The sequence below is a fragment of a genome, unplaced genomic scaffold (assembly GCF_019419815.1).
Source record: "Pyrus x bretschneideri cultivar Hongxiangsu unplaced genomic scaffold, Pyrus_bretschneideri_v1 Contig15, whole genome shotgun sequence".
In the NCBI taxonomy this organism is placed as follows: domain Eukaryota; kingdom Viridiplantae; phylum Streptophyta; class Magnoliopsida; order Rosales; family Rosaceae; genus Pyrus; species Pyrus x bretschneideri.
The window spans coordinates 4269637-4290531 of NW_025999446.1; the positions used below are offsets into that span (position 1 = coordinate 4269637).

Consider the following 20895-nt stretch of genomic DNA (forward strand, 5'->3'; position numbering starts at 1 on the left):
TTTCATTTGGTTTTTGTATCCATAGAATTGATTTAAATGGAGCTAAATGAAATGAAAATCCAATTCTCATTTAAAGAGACAAAACAATTTTGTTCTCTACCTAATTTGGGCCAAAATGCTATGACCTCAACTTGTTTGGGCCATAGTGCAATTAACCTCAACTTTTGGGCTATTTTGCAAAAACTTAAACTTTTGGGGTCACTTTGTAAAAACACAAAAGTCCACTACTTCATGTAATTACAACTAGAACCCAAAAATTTCCACAAAAAATAAAACTTCATTAAAGGAGCAAAACAATTTGTCCTTTTAGTGATTTTGGACCTTTACGTAAAAACGTAAACTTTTGGGTCAAAATGCAAATACACAAAAGTATCAAAACTTTATATAATTGCATAAAAGCCCCACAAGGACCCTAATTGAGTAGGGTGGCCGCCCATTTGAAACAAAATGTATAAAAATTTCAAAGTTTTTGTAAGTGGGGTGTGTGTAATGGAATAAATCATTACACACCAACCCACTAAAATTTCTTTAATTTTTTCAAAATAAATATCTAATATATTTAAACATAAGAAATATTTCAAAACAAAAACTTTATGAAATAAATCAAAACTTTGAATCAAAACACCAAACCTTTTGTTCTTGGCAAGAACATATCAAGAACAATGAAGAACATTCATGAAAACCCATAAGAGCTCCATGAACATTCTTCACCCAAAAACATACCAAAACCACTCAAACTTAAGGGAAATAACATACAACCATACTAGGGTACATAGGGGTTCCAAAAGTCACTTTAAAACACTTTTAACAAGTCAAACAAGAACCCAAAATTCCACCCTTTGGATTTGGCCGAATTTCCCCAAAAACATGGCACCAAATTTTAGCTCCAAAATTCATGCTCATATGAACTACATCTACAACATTTGAGATGGCAAATTTTCTAACAAAATTCACATTCAAAGAAGCAAGAATAAAGCTTGTAACAATTACAACATTCAAATCACAAACTATGAACTACAAAACCCAAAAGGATTCACCAACTACTAGACTTAGGCTCCTGATACCACTTGAAGGAAGATTTGTGAAAAACATGTTCATTTAAGCAACATCAATAGCATGCAATTAACAATTTAAAGGCGGAATCATGCTTGTATGCACTTAAAACAAAACATTTACCCATGAAATTCAAAGCCTAGTAGATAGGTGAACCAAGACTCAACTCAAAACAAAGTGAGTTGAGAAATCAATACCTTTGTAGATTCCTCTTTGCATAAGCAAAGGCTAATCACCCAAAGAGAGGGCCTTCATTCCTTGCATCTTAGATCCATGGATTTGGATGGATGAAAAGGTTTCTCCAAAGTTCCCAAAATTGAGAACCTCTAATGATTCATCACCAAGGCATAATGAAGAAGAAATGAGTGACCTTGGAGGAGTTTGATTGCTAGATGATCCCTCCAAGGTGGCCTAAATTTTAGAGAGAAAGGAGAGCTTGTGTTCTCATCCTTTCCCCAAAAATTACCATATGTAAATTTTAGGCTATAAAGTCCTTTATATAGTCCCTTCAAATAAGTGACCTAATGGACCAAAAGCCCTATTCTTCTAACATGGCAAGCCTATAGGGTTTATTGGGCTTTCAAGCCCTTTGTTTATTCAAGTTGTCATACAACTTGAGTTAATGGGCTTGACATTCAAATCCCATTGGGCCTTGCGACCCAAAACTAACCCGAGGTCTTTAACGAACTTATTCGTTTGATTAATTAACATATTAATTAATCCTAGCCTTAGATAAATAATTAAACCATTTAATTATTCTTACTCATCTCTGTTGTTTCTTCAAACTCTACCTTACTCGGTGAACGATCCATTAGGTTCCTTTTAGCGAGGCAGTGGGCGATTAAAACTCTTTCTAATCGATTGTGAATTGAAACTTACTTTCAATTCTCCCGTTAGTGATAATACACTTTTAGGGCTTCCACAAACCATGGTTGACGCCTAGCAGCATGTCATGGTTACCCAAGCTAATCAGAAGAGGTGGAGAACCTATTCAGTTTTAGGATTACAAATGCAATACGGTCTTTCTCTAATACAATACTCTTGACCACATTGTTTGGTTTGATAGTTTATTCATGTCTACTATCCAATGTGAGTCTTGTGCTTATATGATTACCTTGAATGTGATTTGGAACACATTCCTAAATCTCATTCATACTTTGGCCAAAGATTCTTAATCATATCATAGAGTATTCTCCCTCAAACAGTTTGAAGGTTAGAGATCCCTTGTTGCGCATTCACTTGCCTCCATGGCTAAGTGGCTTAACCCCAACGATGCCATGGACACCCTCCTGATGGAGTGACTTTGACATAATCAAAGATTAAGGACCTAACCACAAGACAACTGTGATGCCTCAGGTCAAAAGACTAATTTGCATTATCCCAACCATGAGTTCTCATGTGACATGAATATGAGAACTCTTCGTTGATCGTGTTCAGTGAACTCATTCTCTATTGAGCACCTACGTACTTGTCTTGATGTCACACACACCAATGACTCGAGACTAGTCACTCTCCCTGAGAGAAGACATAGCACGTACTGATCTTAACGGACTGTCAATGCCCAATTGACAATCCTATGATCAGGAACGTTTAGGATGTGTCAACGAAAGAATGGTCTCATGAATCTAACTTCTTTAGATCGCATTCTTCCAATCACATATTCCTTGGACTTATCGTTTAAGCATATAACATTTATATGTGACGGCTCAAACAATAATGTTTGCCCTTAATATTAAACTAGATTAGTTTAACATGTGAAATGTCCATAAAGTATCATCATATGATTGGTTTTAGGGCACATTTCCAACAGTGTTCTCAAGAGAAGAAGAAAACTGAGCATGTTTGAGAGGTTTGGTTGCATCTACATTTTCGGCCGAGAAGAAGAGTCATGCGTTTTTGGGTATATGCCTTGCCATGGATGTTGATGTATATAGGAATTTAATGGCAAGTGGCAGTGCGGATGGGGCAATGACTTCCACGCGTCTTCAGCTTTGTTAGAGAGGTTTTGACAAAGTGGCACGCGTTTTCTGAAAAGCCGGGATTTCGGCTTTGTCACCCACGCTTGTCGACAAAAATGTGTAGCTGATTTCTCGGCCTCCACGCGTCTTCAACTTTGTCAGAAATCTTTTGACAAAGTTGCACGCTTTATCTGAAAAGCCGGGATTACGTCTGAAGAGCTGGCGAACTTTACGCCGGAAAATCCGGCTTTGAAGAGTGGTGTCTCTTCATTTCTGAATTGGTGATTGTGTCGCATCTCCTTTAATAGAGGTGATCGATCACCTCTAACATGCACACTTTGAAGATTGCCCAAAAATCGTCTCCGGCCCGTCGAGATTTTACTCCATCCAACCCTTCTCTTTTAACTTCTTGAAAAATGGCTAACTCATCTAACCCATCGAACATTTGCTTAGATTTGAGTCTCAGCAGTGATCCGGTCGCGCCGCGTCAGGGTAAGGTATGGTGCCCGTCTTTCTTATCTTCTCATGGCCCTCTTACAGGTGAAGACTCTGTGATGACGGATGCAACAACAGCTACGATAGTAGCTCGGAACCTCCTGACTCCTAAAGATAGTCAGTTGCTTTCAGGACGGTCCGATGAGTTGGCCGTTCAAGAGTCCCTAGCTCTTAGTGTTCAGTGCGTGGGCTCTGTGTCCAACATGGGCCAACGCCTACTTGCTCGCTCCTGTCAGGTTGAATCATTGATGGCAGAGGTGGAAAGTCTTAAGCAAGAGATCAAACAGCTTAAGTACGAGAATAGAAGTTTGCACGTGCTTGCAAATAATTATTCGACAGGCATGAAGAGGAAGCTTGATGAGTTGCAAGAATCTGAAGGTCGAATTCAAAGTGACCGTCAAAGGCTTGCAGCTTTCTTCCAGAGGCACCTCTTTCCTGCATCATCTAGCGTTCCACCCAGGATTGGGGCCTTGAATGATCTATCTTCGGTGCCTCCCGCTCCTATGCCTCTCGCTCCGATGCCTCCTGCTCCGATGTCTCTTGCTCCGATGCCTCCCGCTCCTAGAGTTTTGCCACGTAGTGGGGCTTCATGTAAACAAAAACAACCTTTGTGAAGGCTCCATCTTTCTGCCATGTTTTTTTTTTTTTTTTTTTCATATTTTGTTTTATTCAGTGTATTGGGTTGCCTCCCAAGTAGCGCTTTCTTTTACGTCTTGCAGCCGGACGAAGAACCCAATCACTCCAGGATATGTTCACGAATCAGATGAGAACTCCGAGTCATAAACTAGTACCTAAAACAAGAAACAAAACAAGATTAAGAATCTGGAATAAAATAAAATCAAACGAAAATAAAACAATCCAAGGGATTAGCAAAGTTTGCTAATCCCTGGCAACGGCGCCAAAATTTGGTGCGGGAATTTATACGCACACAAATTAAACCCTCTTTTTATCAATTGTAGTAAGTATGTAAGTAGGGATCGTTCTTAACCAGGGATTAGGAGGGATTGCAAATCACTTGGAAACTGACTCAAAAACGTAAAATAAAGTTTAAAACACTAAACTAGACTCAAAGAATGCGAAACTAAACGCTTAAAATACTAAAACAAACCAAAAGACTCAAACATCACCCAAAACACTCAAAACTGCCTTAAAAACACTTTCTGGACAGTTTTGAGCACCTTGGTGAATTTGGACGAATTTGTGCAACAAATTGAATCAAAACACTTATAAACACAAACTAAGACACTTTCTAACTAATTTGGACAATAAAGTAAAGGGGGATTGGTTTTGGATGAATTTGAAATTAAAACAGAAACTTGGAAACAAAACAGATTTGACGAAAATATGGATGAAATGCTAGCTAGAGGGGTTCATCTCCACACATGTTACACTTGCATATAAAACGATTTCCAATTGCTTTTCAATAAACCATGATGCTCAACACCCCAAGTTAACCGTGATGCACTAATTAACTCTCAAATTTTCCTTATGTTATTGAATTGGATGATGCATGCGACAATTCAAATCATTCTCCAATGGTTCTCAACATGAATGCATAGAAGAGATACAATGAGAGATCATTATGTTCTATGAAAATTATAAGTGTTGACGAGGCAATTGTAACTATGAATGCATGATACTCTTGCCAAGAATTCATTTAATGCGATTGTTTATAAGCAACCTCCACTACTTGTGAATATAAGTTCATAACTATTAGGTGAAACTCACTTATATTCTAGCGTCATATTCATGCATGAAAATTAAGCGTGCACTCTCAATAAACATACATAAATAAGTTATCAATCAAACAGTTAAACAAATTGAATTCACAACTTATGAAACGCAATTAGAAGTAATCAAATCATATTGCAAGCATAAACATATATTTCGAATCCCCCCTAGCCAAGGGGGGGTTTAGTTCCTCATACGTACAAAACAAAGAGAATTGAAATTAAACATTGAAATCAAAGGAAAAGAAACACCTAAACGTTTCAACAACTCAAACTTGAATTGTATGAACGTTTAGGCCCTCTTCTCTTCCTCTTTGTTGCTGCACAAGGTCTAAGGAATGGTTGTGTGATGGTGTGAATGGTTTGGGGAGTGGTGGAAATGGAAGGATGGTGTTTGGATTGTAAGGGAGACACGGCAATGAATTTCTGGTGTGTGAATTGTGTATGAATGGGAATCCATTTTGTGGCTGCAATGGATGTTTATTTATAGGTGAATGAAGGAAGAAAAGAGGGAATATTGCAGCTAGGAGGGAATGAATGATTATGGGTGCATGTGGCTGAAATAATGAAGGGGGAATGCATGTGCAAAACAGCTAGGAAAAGTTATGGAAAGCTGGAAATGGGATGGGAATGTGCACGGCAAGGATTTGTGTTGGGTGATGGGTGCATGTGTTGGCTGATTTGTGGTGCAATGATGAAGAGTTGCATGTGGGTTGGAAATGCATGTGGAATGGCTGGAATGAAGGGGAAGTCACGGCACAAAGGTGGAATGACAGCTAGGTTATGATGATGAATGCATGTGGATTAGGTTGGAATTGCATGTGGAATGGCTGGAATGAAGGGGAAGTCACGGCACAAAGGTGGAATGACAGCTTGGTTATGATGATGAATGCATGTGGATTAGGTTGGAATTGTCAAGGTTATGCACGGCATAGGGTGAATGGGTGATGGGTGCATGTGTTTGAATGTGGTGCAATGATGAATGATTTAAAGAATGGGAAAGCATGTGGCTGCAAGCTAGGGTGAATGATGATGAATGCATGTGGATTAAAAAGGAATATGGAAGTGAATAAATCAGAATAGGGCTGCAAGGTTAAGGGGCTAGGGTTTAAGTACATAGAATGGGCCTAAAATAGGGTGGTTTGCATGGCAAGGGAAGGGGAGAAGGGATAAGCCACGGCAAGGTTATGTAATTAGGCTAGGGCCATTGTTTTGTGTCCTAAAGTGCCTCAATTTCGTCCAACACCTTGGCTCCAAACATAAGCTATCCATCCTTAGCCCAAAAGTGCTCCAAAAGGCTCCAAAATGCACTTCTTTGCTCCTTAAGCCCTTAGAACCTGAAAACACACAAAAGAAGCATAAAGGACTAAAATAACTAAAGAAACATAACGTAAATGCACGAGAACAAGCCATTTAAGTCGCATGAATATGCTCCTATCATTTTACTACGTGTGCATACTTTACTTAAATTTGAGACTCGCGATCACCCGTGGTGCCGATGACTTCATCAACTATTCTACCTTATCTGTTGAATATCTGATGCGTTGGTTTGTTGAGTATTTACACACTCAATGGAGAGTGTTGCAGTCATATTTAGAATAGAAATGTGATTGTGTAAATCCTAGGGAATCTGGGAATGTATCTTATATTTCTATTAGGAGTAGATTACCTATTCAATGTTGTAATCATAAAGGGAAAAGTTTTTACCTATCCTACTACTATAAATAAATGCACAATGGGGTGAATCAAACACACCTCACAATTAAATCGATCTCTCTTCTCTCTTATTGTGGCCGGCTTTCTCTCTCTCTAAACCTTAGATCGTTCAATCAAATAGGCCTACAACAAAGGGTCATTTTTTAGGATTTTTCTCTAGTGCACATTCCTATTTACACACCTTAAATACACATGAATAGTAGCCCTTGGATCTGAATGGAAGGAGGAGATGTTCACTTTAAGGTTTGAGCTGAATGTGATGTGATGGTGTGAGAGCAGTGGTGTGTTGGCGATACAATTGGGTGATACAATTGGGGGTAAGGAATCTTAACTGCCCCAACCCATGTCTTGATTGGGGTGCAGATTAGGAACTATAAAAATTTAAGCCGTTCAGATTTATCGAACGGTAAAAAATAATGTGCAACTTACATGTCGTATTTAGAAATGTGCACTAGAGAAGCCTCCCGTTGTTTTATTCATAACCCTAAATAATCTACATATCCCAAAACAATCAAGACCAAGGGTTTTAAAAGATGTTAGGCGCTAGTCGGATGGTTGGCTAGGGCTTAGCGCCTGGGTGGCTAAGCAGGGCCTAAATGGATTTAAGTAAATTTATTATATTATGCAAATAAGTGCCTATTCATGCTTTAAAAAAAAACACATAATTGTATTGGAATACATAAATTGCAACTAAAATGACATATAGATTATAAAGTATTAGAACGTATTGAAAATATGGAGAACAAGCATATAATGAGTGTTTATCCAAGTATCTAACAAGTCTCTTACATTCTATTAACAAATGCAAGATGAAAGTTATCAATTTTTTGTCTACATAAGAGTTGAGATCTAGATGGGTGCCTAGGTGGGTTAAGGCGGGCGCCTAGTGGGGCTATGCGGACGTCTAAGCGGGTCTAGACGCACTTTCTTAATTTTCAAATGACTAAGGACTAATCGGGGCGGTGGCTAACTGTCTAGCGCCTAGGCGGGAATTTTTAGAACAATGATCAAGACTATAAGTTAATTCATAACCCTAAATCATAATTACCATCACAAACCTAGTCATGAAGAATGTGTGGAACAAAGGAGGTTCCTATAAATAATAATATTAAAAAAAAAAAAAAACTAATCTCTGTTCCAGTCTTATTGGATTAGGAATGTGATTGTGTAAATCTTAGTATATCTAGGAGTATCTTGTATATTCCCTTTAGTAGTTTAATTCCCATTAGAGATGTAATCCTATTAGGGTAAAGATTCTATCTATCCTACTACTATAAATAAAGGCATAAGGGGGTGATACAACACACACCTCAAAATTACATATCTCTCTCTTCTTTCTGTTGCCACCAGCCCCCTTTCTCTCTGTCCTTTATATAGTTCAATCAAATAGGCATACAACACGTTATCAGCGCGCTCTTGCCGGAAGTTAAGGAGCTTAAGGATCGTAGGAAGAGGCTCTCTTCTACAAATTCAAAGGCTTTCAATTGTTTTCTACCAATCAGGTTCTTCTAAAATAAATTAAGATATTTGAAAAAACCTTGAAGCATGAAAACATTCCCTATGATGTATGAACCCCCTATATTTATTCCTTCCAATTATATATATTGTATATATGTTCATGTATTTTGTCAATATATATACTTGTTCATGCATTATGCATTTATGCTATGTGGAATTGTGAGTAAAAGCATCGAAATTAATTTAGAAGCAATTATGGTTTTTAACCCTAGAATTCGAGAAAACAAAATTTGGGATTTTTTTGCGGCACCGCCACCGCACCACCGTGGCACTATAGACGGACCATCGTGTTGGCCTAAAGCCTAGCCGTGTAAGGAACAATGTCATTTTGACACCCTGGACCATGCGCGCAACCCTTTGGGCTTGCTGCCTCTTTCAAACCTAACTAGTTTTCGGCTTGGGTTGACTACCATATAAGCCTAAAGCCTCGGTCCAACATGAGCCCACATTCGCATGCCTTAAGCCATGTTGGGCCTGTCCCTAACAGGGCTTGAAAACCTGGCCCACGTCATTACGGCCTGTTGCCGTTTGTTGGGCATTTGCCTTTCCTCAGCCTACATGCCCCGTAAGCCTTTAGTTTGCTGGGCTTGTCCTTACAGCTCATTGACCGGAAACCCAGCTTTGGCTGGGGTTTCCTTGCACCACCTGCAAGCCTTTGGCTTGATGGGCTTGCTCTGTGCACCAGTCTCAGCCCATAATGCCAGCAGCTTTGCTGCTGGGTTTCCCATCTCTCAACCCATAGCCTGCAGCTATGTATTGGGCTACTTTTTGCAACCACCCGAGCCCACATGCCCTTTAAGGCCTTGCCCTACTCACGGCACCCAAGCCCAATGCTAATTTTTGGTATTTTAAATAAATTTAACCTGAGTGTTATACTTATTTTTGCTTTTACGATCAATCCTGAATGGTCTCAATCTATTGAATTAATTAAAGTGACCAGTAGTTCACTAATCTGACAATTAATCCAAAATTATTTGCCCAAAGCTCACTTTTTGGTATTAACGATTCGATAAATAATTTTGTTTTTTTTGAACCGTTGACTATCTTTCATAGTCTCGAAGCACTCACACTTGAGTTCCTGAAGCAATCCACAAATCCACGACACTTTATTGTATATTGTATTATGCGTTCTTACAGGTACCCCTATATATGAACTTGAAGTTCATAACTAAATCAAACCTGTAGTTTCGAATTTAGTGCCTTTGAAACCCGAAGTTTTCATTCAAAACTTACCACATGAAACCTGTAGGTTTTATGCTTAAATTAAACCAATACATGTCTATAGAACTTGAATGTTCTATGATATATGTCTATGACTTTCCATACGACTAACCACATTTTGTTGTACCCTCTGTTTAGGGACATGTCAAACTTGAACAAGCTCAACTTCATTGCTCTAGAAGTTTCTGGAAGAAACTACTTGAAGTGGGTTCAAGACATGAAGCTCTATTACTACCAAAAGTCTTAGAGCTACTATCGAGGACCCAATCGACGATGCACTCATCGACAAAGCTCAGAAAGCTACTGCTATGATCTTCATCCGAAGACACATCCATGATGCATTGCAGACCGAGTACCTCGCAGAGGAGAATCCCCGAACCCTCTGGCTTGCTCTGGCGGATCGTTTTGATCACTAGATAGACATTTACTTGCTTGAAGCAAGGCGCGACTAGCAGTATTTACGGTTCCAAGACTTTAAGTCTGTGAATGAATATAACTCTGAAGTTTGTAGAATCCAATCACTACTCAAGTTTTGTAACAAGGACTTAATCGAACATGATCTTCTAGAGAATACCTATTCAACCTTCAATGCCACCAATATTGTCCTACAACAACAATATAGGGCATAGAAGTTCACCAAATTTTCGGATTTGATATCTGTTATACTTCTCGCTAAAAAGCAAAACTAACTTTTGATGAAGAATCATCAAACTCGACCTATTGGCTCGAACGCCGTGCCTGGAACGTATGCGACCAATTCTAGTAGCCACAACCGAAGAAAATCCTGTTGTGACGTGGAAAAGGGTGGCAAGGCCCACCACGAGCCCAAGGTCCATTAAACAGAGGCCCATCTAAGGGAGGAAACTTGACCCATAAGTGCCCAAAGGCCTTAAACTTCAAGAACTAGAGATTCCATTGAACTGGACATGTGCTAACATTGTGGATCAAATGATCATTGGTCACGTGTATGCCGAGCTTCCCCCTAAGGCTATTGCCAAGTATTATTCTCGTCATGAGTTTAATTTTGCACATGTAAAACTTCCCGAAGATGCTACTACAACTCTGGAGGTTTCAAATTTTAAGGAGGCATCTGCTCCTATGAAAGAATAAAGTTTTATTTTTCTAAGACATGTTAGAGTGTTTTTTTTACCTCTAGTGGCCGAACCCCCCTATTTTCTAGGTTTATGGTTTAATTTTTGAACAATTTTTCTAAGTATTTGGAATTATTTGTTTGGATTGTTTTTTTTTGAACTTTGGATATTATTTTATGGATACTATTTCTCGAATTGATTAATTAAATAAATGAATGAACTTATATTTATGCATGTGACTGATTCAATTAATTTATTTCTTGGTATGACTAGTGGGGATGTTAGTTGTCTGGCTGATAGTGCAACTCCGCACACCATATTGCGTGACAAATGCTATTTTACTAATTTTATACCTAAGAATGCACCTCTGAAAACCCTCTCAGGCCCATCCAACCTGATAGAAGGATAAGGAAATGCCCGTATTATGTTGTCCAATGGTATTGAATTAACCATTAAATAGGCACTCTATTCTCCACGTTCCGAAAGAACGTTACTAAGTTTTAGAGATATTCGAGATAATCAATATCATATTGAAACAACTGAAGAGAATGGTTCTGAATTTCTTTGTATCACTTCTTACGAATATGGCCGAAAACGTATTCACAAGAAACTGGAACGTCTCCCTAGTGGGTTGTACAATACAACCATTCAAGCTATCGAGACACACCATATGGTCGGTCCTATAGCTGGGTTCCAGGACACTTTGCTTCTTTGGCATGATCGAATTGGACATCCGGGACGAGATATGATGCGTCGTATACTCAAAGTATCTCATGGGCATCACTTGAAATCTTATCCCGACCATCCGCTTTGCAAAGCATGTTCCTTGGGGAAGTTGAACATCCAACCCTCAATTACAAAGATTATTCACGACCCCCCTAAGTTTCTTCAGATGATTCAAAGGGATATTTGTGGACCTATCCAACCAATATGAAGACCATTTAGATACTTTATGGTGTTAGTTAATGCATTGACATGATGGTCATATGCCTGCTTATTGTCCACACACAATGCTGCATTTGCGAAACTCTAAGCACAAATTATTAAGCTTAGGGATCACCACCCTGATTATTCGATCAAGTTGATTCAACTGGATAATGCTGGAGAGTTTACCTTATAGACTTTTGACGATTATTGCATGTCTGTTGGGATTGAAGTTGAACATCTTGTACCTCATGTTCACATCCTAAATGGCTTGGCAGAAGCTTTCATAAAGCGCATTTAAACGATAACTCAGACTTTGGTTATCCGAACCAACTTACCAGTATCTGCCTGGGGCCATGCAATATTGCACGCAGCTATGTTGGTCGACCTGAGGCCCACTGCTATCTAACCTCATTCACCGTTACAGTTGGTCACTAAATACGAGCCTGACGTCTCATATTTACGTGTGTTTTGATGCGCAATATATGTGCCAATAGCGCCACCACTACATACCAAAATGGGTCATCAGAGAAAAATAGGAATCTATATCAGTTATGATTCGCCATCCATTATAGGCTACTTAGAGCCCTTGACATGAGATCTCTTTACCGCATGTTTTGCGAATTATCACTTTGATGAGACAGTCTTCCCGTCGTTAAGGGGAGATAAGATCACTAACGTTCTTGTAGAACGCCGCGAATTGTCATGGATTACTCTTATTATGTTTCATTTAAATTCCCGCACCTCTCAGTCTGGAACCGAAGTGCGACGTGTTCTAAATCTTCAGAGCATTGCTCAAAGCATGCCAGGTACTTTTCCTGATCCAACAAAGGTGACAAGATCACATATACCCGCTACAAACGTATCTGCAAGGATGGACGTACCGAATATACGTCGTACGATTGCTGTGGGAGGCCGAACTGTCCCTTAGGGTGGGGCAACCGCACCTCCCACATGGCAAGGTACACTGGCGGTTAACCAATCACTTGTTCCTACCTTGAAATGTGGTAGGACTCCTAGTTCAAATGATTCACAACCCTGGAAGAGGTAAAGGGCACAAACTAGTGACCCTAGTTTGAAATGACCATTGTTTACTCATTTATTTCAACGCATGATGTTATTCTAGATTGTAGTGATGTTTTAAATGAAACATATCGGCCTCCTAGGAATCATGAGATTTCAGTCCATTTACACAGTTTTGGATGAGGTTTGGAATCAGAATGAGAAGATTGTTGATGATGCATTCGCGTATACCGTTGCTTCCGACATCATGCTGAGCAATGACATTGTACCATGTTCCGTTGATGAATGTCGATGTAGAATAGATTGGTCAAACTGGAAACAAGCAATCCAGGTCAAATTTGCTTCGCTCACGAAACAAAAGATGTTTGGGCCCGTAGCTCCTACTCCATCATATGTGAAGCCCGTTGGCTACAAGTGGGTTTTCGTGAGTAAACCTAATGAGAAGAATGAAATAGTAAGATACAAAGCACGCCTCATAGCGTAAGGCTTCTCTTAACGTTCTGAGATTGATTATAAGGAGACGTATTCCCCTGTAATGGACGTCATAAAGTTCCGCTACCTAATCAATTTGGTAGTTTCCGAAAAACTGAATATGTAGCTTATAGACTTGGTAACCACGTATCTCTATGAGGATCTAGATACAGAATATACATGAAAGTTCTAGAAGGATTTCCATTGACTGGTTCAAATAGTTCTAGACCATAGAACACTCTCGATTAGATAGATTGAAATAATCTGGGTGGATGTGGTATAACTGTCTAAGTGAATATCACATAATGAACTATGCCCATGCATGTTCATTAAAAGTCACATTCCGCATTTACGATCGTTGCAGTTTATATTGATGACATGAACCTCATTAGAACTTCCAGAGAGCTTAGGGAAATTGCCACTTACTTGAAATCAAAATTTGAGATGAAAGATCTTGGGAAAACTTGATATTGTCACAGCCTGGAGATCGAGCATTGTTCGAATGGAATCCTAGTACATCAATCGAACTACACCCAGAAGGTGTTGCGACATTTTAATGAAGATAAAGCAAGCCTTCGAGTACTCTTATGGTTGTTTGGACTCTAGATGGAAAATGAGATCCATTCTGTCCGAAAGAGGGTGAGGGAGAGATTTTGAAGCCTGAAGTTCCACACCTAAATGCAATTGGTGCTTTATTGTACTTGGCTCAATGCACTAGACCCGACATCTCCTTTGCTGTTAATCTTTTGGCTAGATACAACATTGCGCCTGCACACAGGCACTAGAATGGTGTTGAAGACATTTTCCGCTACCTCAAGAATACGACAGATTTAGGCTTGTTCTACACCTAAGAATCCTCGAGATGAACCGTCTTTTTAATTACGCAAATGCTGGTTATCTGTCTGACCCATATAGGGCACGTTCTCAAACGAGTTATGTCTTTACCGTTGTAGACACCGTTATATATTGGAGGTCTACCAAGTAAACGCTAGTTGCGACTTCTTAGAACCATATTGAGATTCTAGCCCTGGATGAAACCTTGTGAGAATGCTTTTGGTTGAGCACAGTTATGGAACATATTCGAAGCATTAGTGGTCTTTCTTCAGTCATGGACCTTCCTATGACAATCTTTGAAGACAATGCAGCATGTATCGAGCAGTTAAAGAAGGGATACATCAACGGAGACAACACCAATCACAAAGCACCGAAGTTCTTTTATTCTTACCAGCAACAACAACATCAGAACATTGAAGTGAAGCAAATTCGTTCCTAGGACAACTTGGCCGATCTCTTCACGAAGTCGTTGCCCAAGTCTACTTTTCTAGAAGCTCGTCCAAGGAATCGGTTTGCGTAAATTATCTGAGTTGAATTGCTTGTAGTTCTCTTTTTTTGGAAGTTATGTCTAACTTAGAGGGAGTATCCTAAAGCATACTTACTTGATCTTAATGTACCCTTTTTCCTACGATTAGGAGCTTTTTTCCCACTAGGTTTTTGCTACATAACGAGGTTTCAACGAGACACCCATCCTGGGATGATCATACTCCGTTGAGTTCACTACTTTCGTCCTGTTTGACATTTGTTTGACATTATGCATACTTCTCACTTTTCTCCTTAGTCTATGGGTTTTCTGCATGCTTTGAGTTTTACCATAGCGAGGTTTTGTGAGTTTTACTACCAATGCATACTTACTTTCTTATATTTAAGGCTCGCATTCACTGGTTGTGCCGAAGAATTCATCAACTGTTCCACCTCATTTGCTAAAGATCTAATGCAACGTTTTGTTTGAGTATTTACACACTTAAGGGGGAGTGTTGCAGTCTTATCGGATTAAGAATATGATTGTGTAAAATCCTAGTGTATCGAGGAGTATCTTCTATATTCCCTTTAGTAGTTTAATTCATATTAGAGATGTAATCCTATTAGGGTAAGGATTCTACCTATCCTACTACTATAAATAAAGGCATAAGGGGGTGATACAACATACACCTCAGAATTACATATCTCTATTCTCTCTCTGTTGCCGCCGACCCCCTCTCCATCTCTGTCCTTTATACAGTTAAATCAAATAGGCCTATAACAATCTCTAATATTTAAATTATGAATATAGCGAATTAGAATCACATAATAATGGTGATTTATAAACTTTAATTTTTGCCTTATAATGTATATATGTTAGTGTTTAATTGAAGACTTGTGACTAAGGTTGAGATTTAAAATAAAATAAAAAAAATTATTCCTAAGGGTTTTTTTATTAGCACCCCATATATTGTTGAATACACCTCATATTAAATTTAATACTAGATAAGTTATTTAACTTACTACACAATGACAATTTCAACCTTAAAAAAGTAAATCATTTCTAAATACATTCCAAATCATTTTCACTTATATATCCCAAGATTATTTATCTTCTTCTACTCTCAGAAAAAGATGAATGTTCTTGATGACCCTTAGATGAAGGCACTAGTTTTTGTTGATAAAGCTCTCACTTTCTCATTAAGCAAAGAAAATTGTTATGAAGTGGTGATATCAATGCATCTCCAGGAACATGGAAGGAAGTTATAACTTGTTACAAAACATTAACAATGCCCATCAATGCAACAGATCATTTTAGGTTCATTTGCAGCAATAGAAACTGCTAGGGGTGGTTCGGGTCGAGATCCAGAACCAAAACCCAAAGCCCGAATCCCAAACCGACTCTCTTTGGGATACGATTCTAAAACCCGAAATCGTACTTGAATTTTGGTATTCTCGAATTTCGAGAATCCCAAAATTGTTTCGGTTTTTCAGTTCAGGATCGGGAATGGATGCAATCAAAAGATATCAACCTAATTTAGGAAGATCGAATTAATGCAATCCCCAAATAACAAATTTCCAGTCCCCTAATCCCAAATTTGTAGACAACCCATAAAAAATCAGATAGTCAAGGATCAAAGAAGCCGTCGATCAAAATTCAAAAGCAGAAAAATACAAAGCAATCAAGGATGTAGTAATTGAAATTAGGGGATTTTCAAAACAAAAATCCTAATTTTAATTCTAAATCCCCAAATTGAAAGTTCAAAACTTTAATCCTCAATTTCAGAATCCAAATCCAAATCAAGGTACAATAATTTCATGAAGTTTGGCCCTTCAGATTAGAAAAGCTTCGATTTGGAGGTCGTTGGAGGTGGAACTATGGAAGTTTGGATTTGGAATATGGTGTAGTGGTCAATGACTCGACTACCGACGTGTTGAGTTTGTGACAAAGGAAGGAGGATGAGAGCAGAGAGTGCAGAGACGATTCGAGGGATTAAAGAGAGTGTTGAGTCTGAGGATGCTGACATAGCAGAGGAGGAGATGAGAGAGTGTAGAGATATCTGAGAGGTTAGAGAAAGTCTGAGTGTGAGAGAGAGAGAGGTGCAGAGATTCATTTGAGAGATACGAGAGATAGTTGGCTCAATGGTTAAGTATAAGTAACTAATGGTTATTAAGCATATAAATACCTTTTATGTATTATAATTTCAACAATCGAGAGTTGGCTTAGTGGTGAAGTTCCATGATTCCCAAGAGGAGATAAGGGGTTCGAATCCTTGCGGCCTTATTTTTGAGGTAATAATCTAAAATCGGTTCGGTTTAGGAAAAACCAAAATTCACAAATGCTAGACCGAATACCAAACCGAACTGGGTGGTTCGGGATAATAATCGAACCGAAAATTTTGGGATAATTTTGATTCGAGTTTGGTTGGGATCGGGATTTTTGGGATATTTTTCCAGCCCTAGAAACTGCACTAAAATATCTTAGCTTACTTGAATAATGTTAGTGGGAGAGTCATTCACAATCACATGAGACGGAGGTATCATCTCCTTACTTTCCTCAAGGCTGTTCTCCAAAGATGAAGATGGAGAGCCAAGTCCAAGACCATTATATATTGCTACATTCTTCCGAGTTGTGTTATCAGGGTTCATTTTGATTCGAACCTTCAATGTCCTTTCATCAGTTGGATTGCCCTGTCTATTTGAAGTTTCATCTTTCAAGGAACACTTCTCAGCTACTTGAGTAAAAGGAAAATATGAATTCCGTTTAACTGAAATGTTTCCAGGGAGGACCATTGAATTATGTGACAAATGAGCACTGTTAGCAGCTAAGCCGCCTCGTACAATACCGAATAAGTTTTGCTCCGTTGGTCTCTTGTGAGCTGTTTATTAAAGCAATGCAAGCACCCAAGAGCTAGACATACCTTCTAGCTCTCTCCATATGTCTCTCTGCACACACATCATGATCTTGAAACAAGAAGGATACTTCCATGATCTTTCACTTGCACCTAGGTTCGAAAAGTGTGTAGTGTATGTAGAAAATGTGGGATGTAGAAAATACAAAGTGTATGTTGAGAGTGTAGGGTGTGAGGGTATTACGGGAAAGTATGTGGGGTGTATTAAGATAAATTTTAATTGAAAAAACAAATATGAAGTGTAGTAAATATGTGGAGTGCATTCAACAATACATGGGATGTTAATATACAAGCCATTATTAAAGGAAGGGACTATTACAATAAACTTAGGGGAGGGAAAAAAATTTCGAACCAGGCACGTAAGTAGAAAATTAGCACCCGATATGCTAGAAAGTTAATTAATGTCGTTGTGATGACATGTGACTCGTGAGAAATTAATCTATGACAATATATGCGAAACAATTATTAAAAGGATCGATCAATGTAAAAATCCAGCATCATGGGTTCTTACAACTTAACCAATTTAAAGAACAATGGCCTTCTTTGAAAAGAGGAACAATGGCCTCTCCCATCTCAATGTTTTATGAAAAAGAAAAGAAAAAAAAACACATAAAGCATTTTTTGTTTTTTTTTTCCCCAGCTTTTCCAAAACAAAACTTCTTGCAAAATTTTGGGCCCTTCCGATGTTCCTATTCCCATAATTTCCTGTGATGAACTGTGCTCAGTACCTCATCATCAGAAATTAAATTTAAGCTGCCAAAAGTGAAGCCAAAACCATGATCAAAACCCCGGCACCAACGGCCACGATCCCACAAGTGCGTGAGGCAGCAGATGGAGCAGGTGACGAGGGTGTAGGCGCTGAAGCACTATCTTTGTCGTGATTTTTCTTAGACGGGGCTGAAGCCTTGTCAGATGATGACTCGTCGTCATCTGATGGACTGGGAGCCCCGTCATCACCTCCTTTCTTAGACTTCGAGGGGCTGGGAGCCTTGGCAGACTTTGGTGAGTAGGCGGGCGCAGAGCCGGAATTCTCGATGTCAGGCACGTTGATGATGGAACCTACTTGGAGAACTGAAATGTTGTAGGGTTGGGAAATAACCGACTTAACAAGGCTGACGTGATTGTCGCCATTGTTTCCCTTGGCTGCGGATCCAAATGAGACTTGGTTGTCTTTCACCGAAACGGTGATGAAACCTTGTTCCTTGCGAGCTTCGCCGGTTGATTGAAACAATGTGGTGAGAGTTGCGGACTTGTTTGATTTGAAGATCTTTTTTAGCTTGTCCGTGTCGTAGTAATCCAATACAACATGGACGCTCAGAATTTTCTTGGTTAGGTCAGAGGATTTTCCTGAGAGACCTCCAGCAGCGCCATTGTCCACGGCGAGGATTGTGATGGTGCTGCGTCTGTTGATCTCGTCAGCTAGCTTTGTCTCAGAGAGGAGGTTGTTGAAGTTGGAGAAGTCCGACTGCTTCTCTAAGAGCTTGGTGATGTTGAAGGCCGACGAGGCGGAGAAGAGGAGGAAGAAGGAGGAGAAGAGGATGCCACGTTTCATTTTGTTTTAACTAGTACTAGTTCTTTGCTTTGTTTTCTTTCTTTGATGCTTTCAAAGCTTGGTTTGTTGTGGGGAGGGAGTTTGTGGGATTTATATTGGGGATAAAGAGTCATATTGCTATAATTAGACAAATTACAAAGTGGGATGTTAGAACTCAAAAGGTTGGGAGTGAATTTCTCTTTTGCCTGAATCATATTTTGGATTAGTTCTAGTCGCACGTAGAAAATTGCTCAACATTTTAGTTACTTACAAGAAGCAATCCAAAATTAGAGCATGACACTACATTATATTCTTACTCTCACACACTCTAACAGTCTCGTAATGCTCTGGCTCGTGTATATAGTGGTATAGAAGTTGCATTGCCCTCTACTAGTCTACATCAATATATGGTCATAATTCGACTTCTTTAAAATCCTCTTATGATCAAGAAGTTTTTGTTTGTAGGAATAACGTTGTTATATAATGTTACTGATCCACATGTTATAATATATGAGCTAGTGTACGATAAATTAATATAGAGTATAGTATTAAATGTTTAGATATTAACTTATGAGTACATAACTTAAATTGCTTTTCCAAAATATATAGTTATATTAAGATGTTGTTCATGCTGTAAACATTGTGTCTTTCATACCCACTTTGGTGAAAAACTAGATTTCTGTCCTAAAGTTTCACATGAGCTCATATGGATGGTCTCCAATGTAATTTTATGGATAATATTTGCATCCATGGGGAATGACTGCACATATCTTACCCTTTATGAATAACGTATATTCACCGTATAAATTTTATAATTGGAACCGTGTAATTTTTCAAACTTCATTTGAAGATCATTGCTATAAAAATCATTTGAATTGGAGATTGTTTTGTCATCCAAATGTAAGGAACAAATCGACGGTGTTAGAACAAGTAACATATTAACTCATGATGAACCATCTATTTATTTGATTCATATGGAACAAATCAGCCTGTTTTATTTTGTTGGAGCTACTATTAAATGATGCCTTGGGATCATGAGAATATTTGGAATGATCACTAAGGCCTTATTGTGTCGGTGGTTGGTGTCGCTTTTATAAAACATAGTGGCACTTAAGACATTCCGACACCTACATTACATGGTATTGGAACAAACTGTTAATGTCGCTTATAACCAACATAGATTTTAATATTTTTTAATAGTGGTGTCGCTTTTAACCGACATAATGTCAGCGTCGATTAAAAGAAGACTGGTGTCGCTTTTTTCTGACACTAATGATAGCTTTTAAATATTTTCAAAGTGTGACAACTTGTCCCTAATTTTACGTTTTATAAATTTTAAAAGCGTGAATTGACGAAAATGCCCTAGAGGCAAGGATTTTGACTTCCGTTGGCCATTGTTTAGAGAGATGTATGAGTCATTCTTTTGCAGTATTTGCGTAGTAATCATTGCCACGAACCCATAGGCGAAAGCTGTTTGAGAGTCCAGATTATAACGGTATAATTACGGATGTTTGAAATTGGTTATTTAAAGTTTAGCTATAAATAAATTGAACCCCTACCTTGTGGGAAAGAAACCAATAAGATTTTAAGCAAGAATGAGGGGACCAATCATCTATTTTGTTTAAGTGACCAATTAGATATGTTAGAAGCAGGACCAATCAGAAATTAGAGAAAGGGATCAGCCAATCAGGAAGGAGAGAGAAGAACCTCATCCCCTTCCCTTTCAACCCATGCACACCACACAACCCAGTTTGACCTCCCATTTTTCATGGCCGATTCCGGCCAACTACGGTGGAGTTTTTCGACACCACCACCACCATCTTGAAGCTCTCATTCCCCTCTACAAAACCCACTCAAGAACCACCTTGATTAACCACGGAGGTTTTAGGCCACGAAAGTTGACGAAAATCAATAGTGCTTCGGCCACTGTTTTCAAATTTTCGGTGAATTGGCATC

The 20895-nt window shown here is 38.8% G+C and overlaps 1 protein-coding gene across 1 annotated transcript; it reads right to left on the reverse strand.

Annotated features, from left to right (window-relative positions):
* Positions 1 to 17793: 17793 nt before the first annotated feature.
* Positions 17794 to 19031, reverse strand: LOC103931148 (fasciclin-like arabinogalactan protein 14). Its single transcript, XM_009340568.3, has one exon. The coding sequence runs from the start codon at positions 18958 to 18960 to the stop codon at positions 18157 to 18159; it is 804 nt and encodes a 267-aa protein (XP_009338843.2). The 5' UTR covers positions 18961 to 19031; the 3' UTR covers positions 17794 to 18156.
* Positions 19032 to 20895: the final 1864 nt, after the last annotated feature.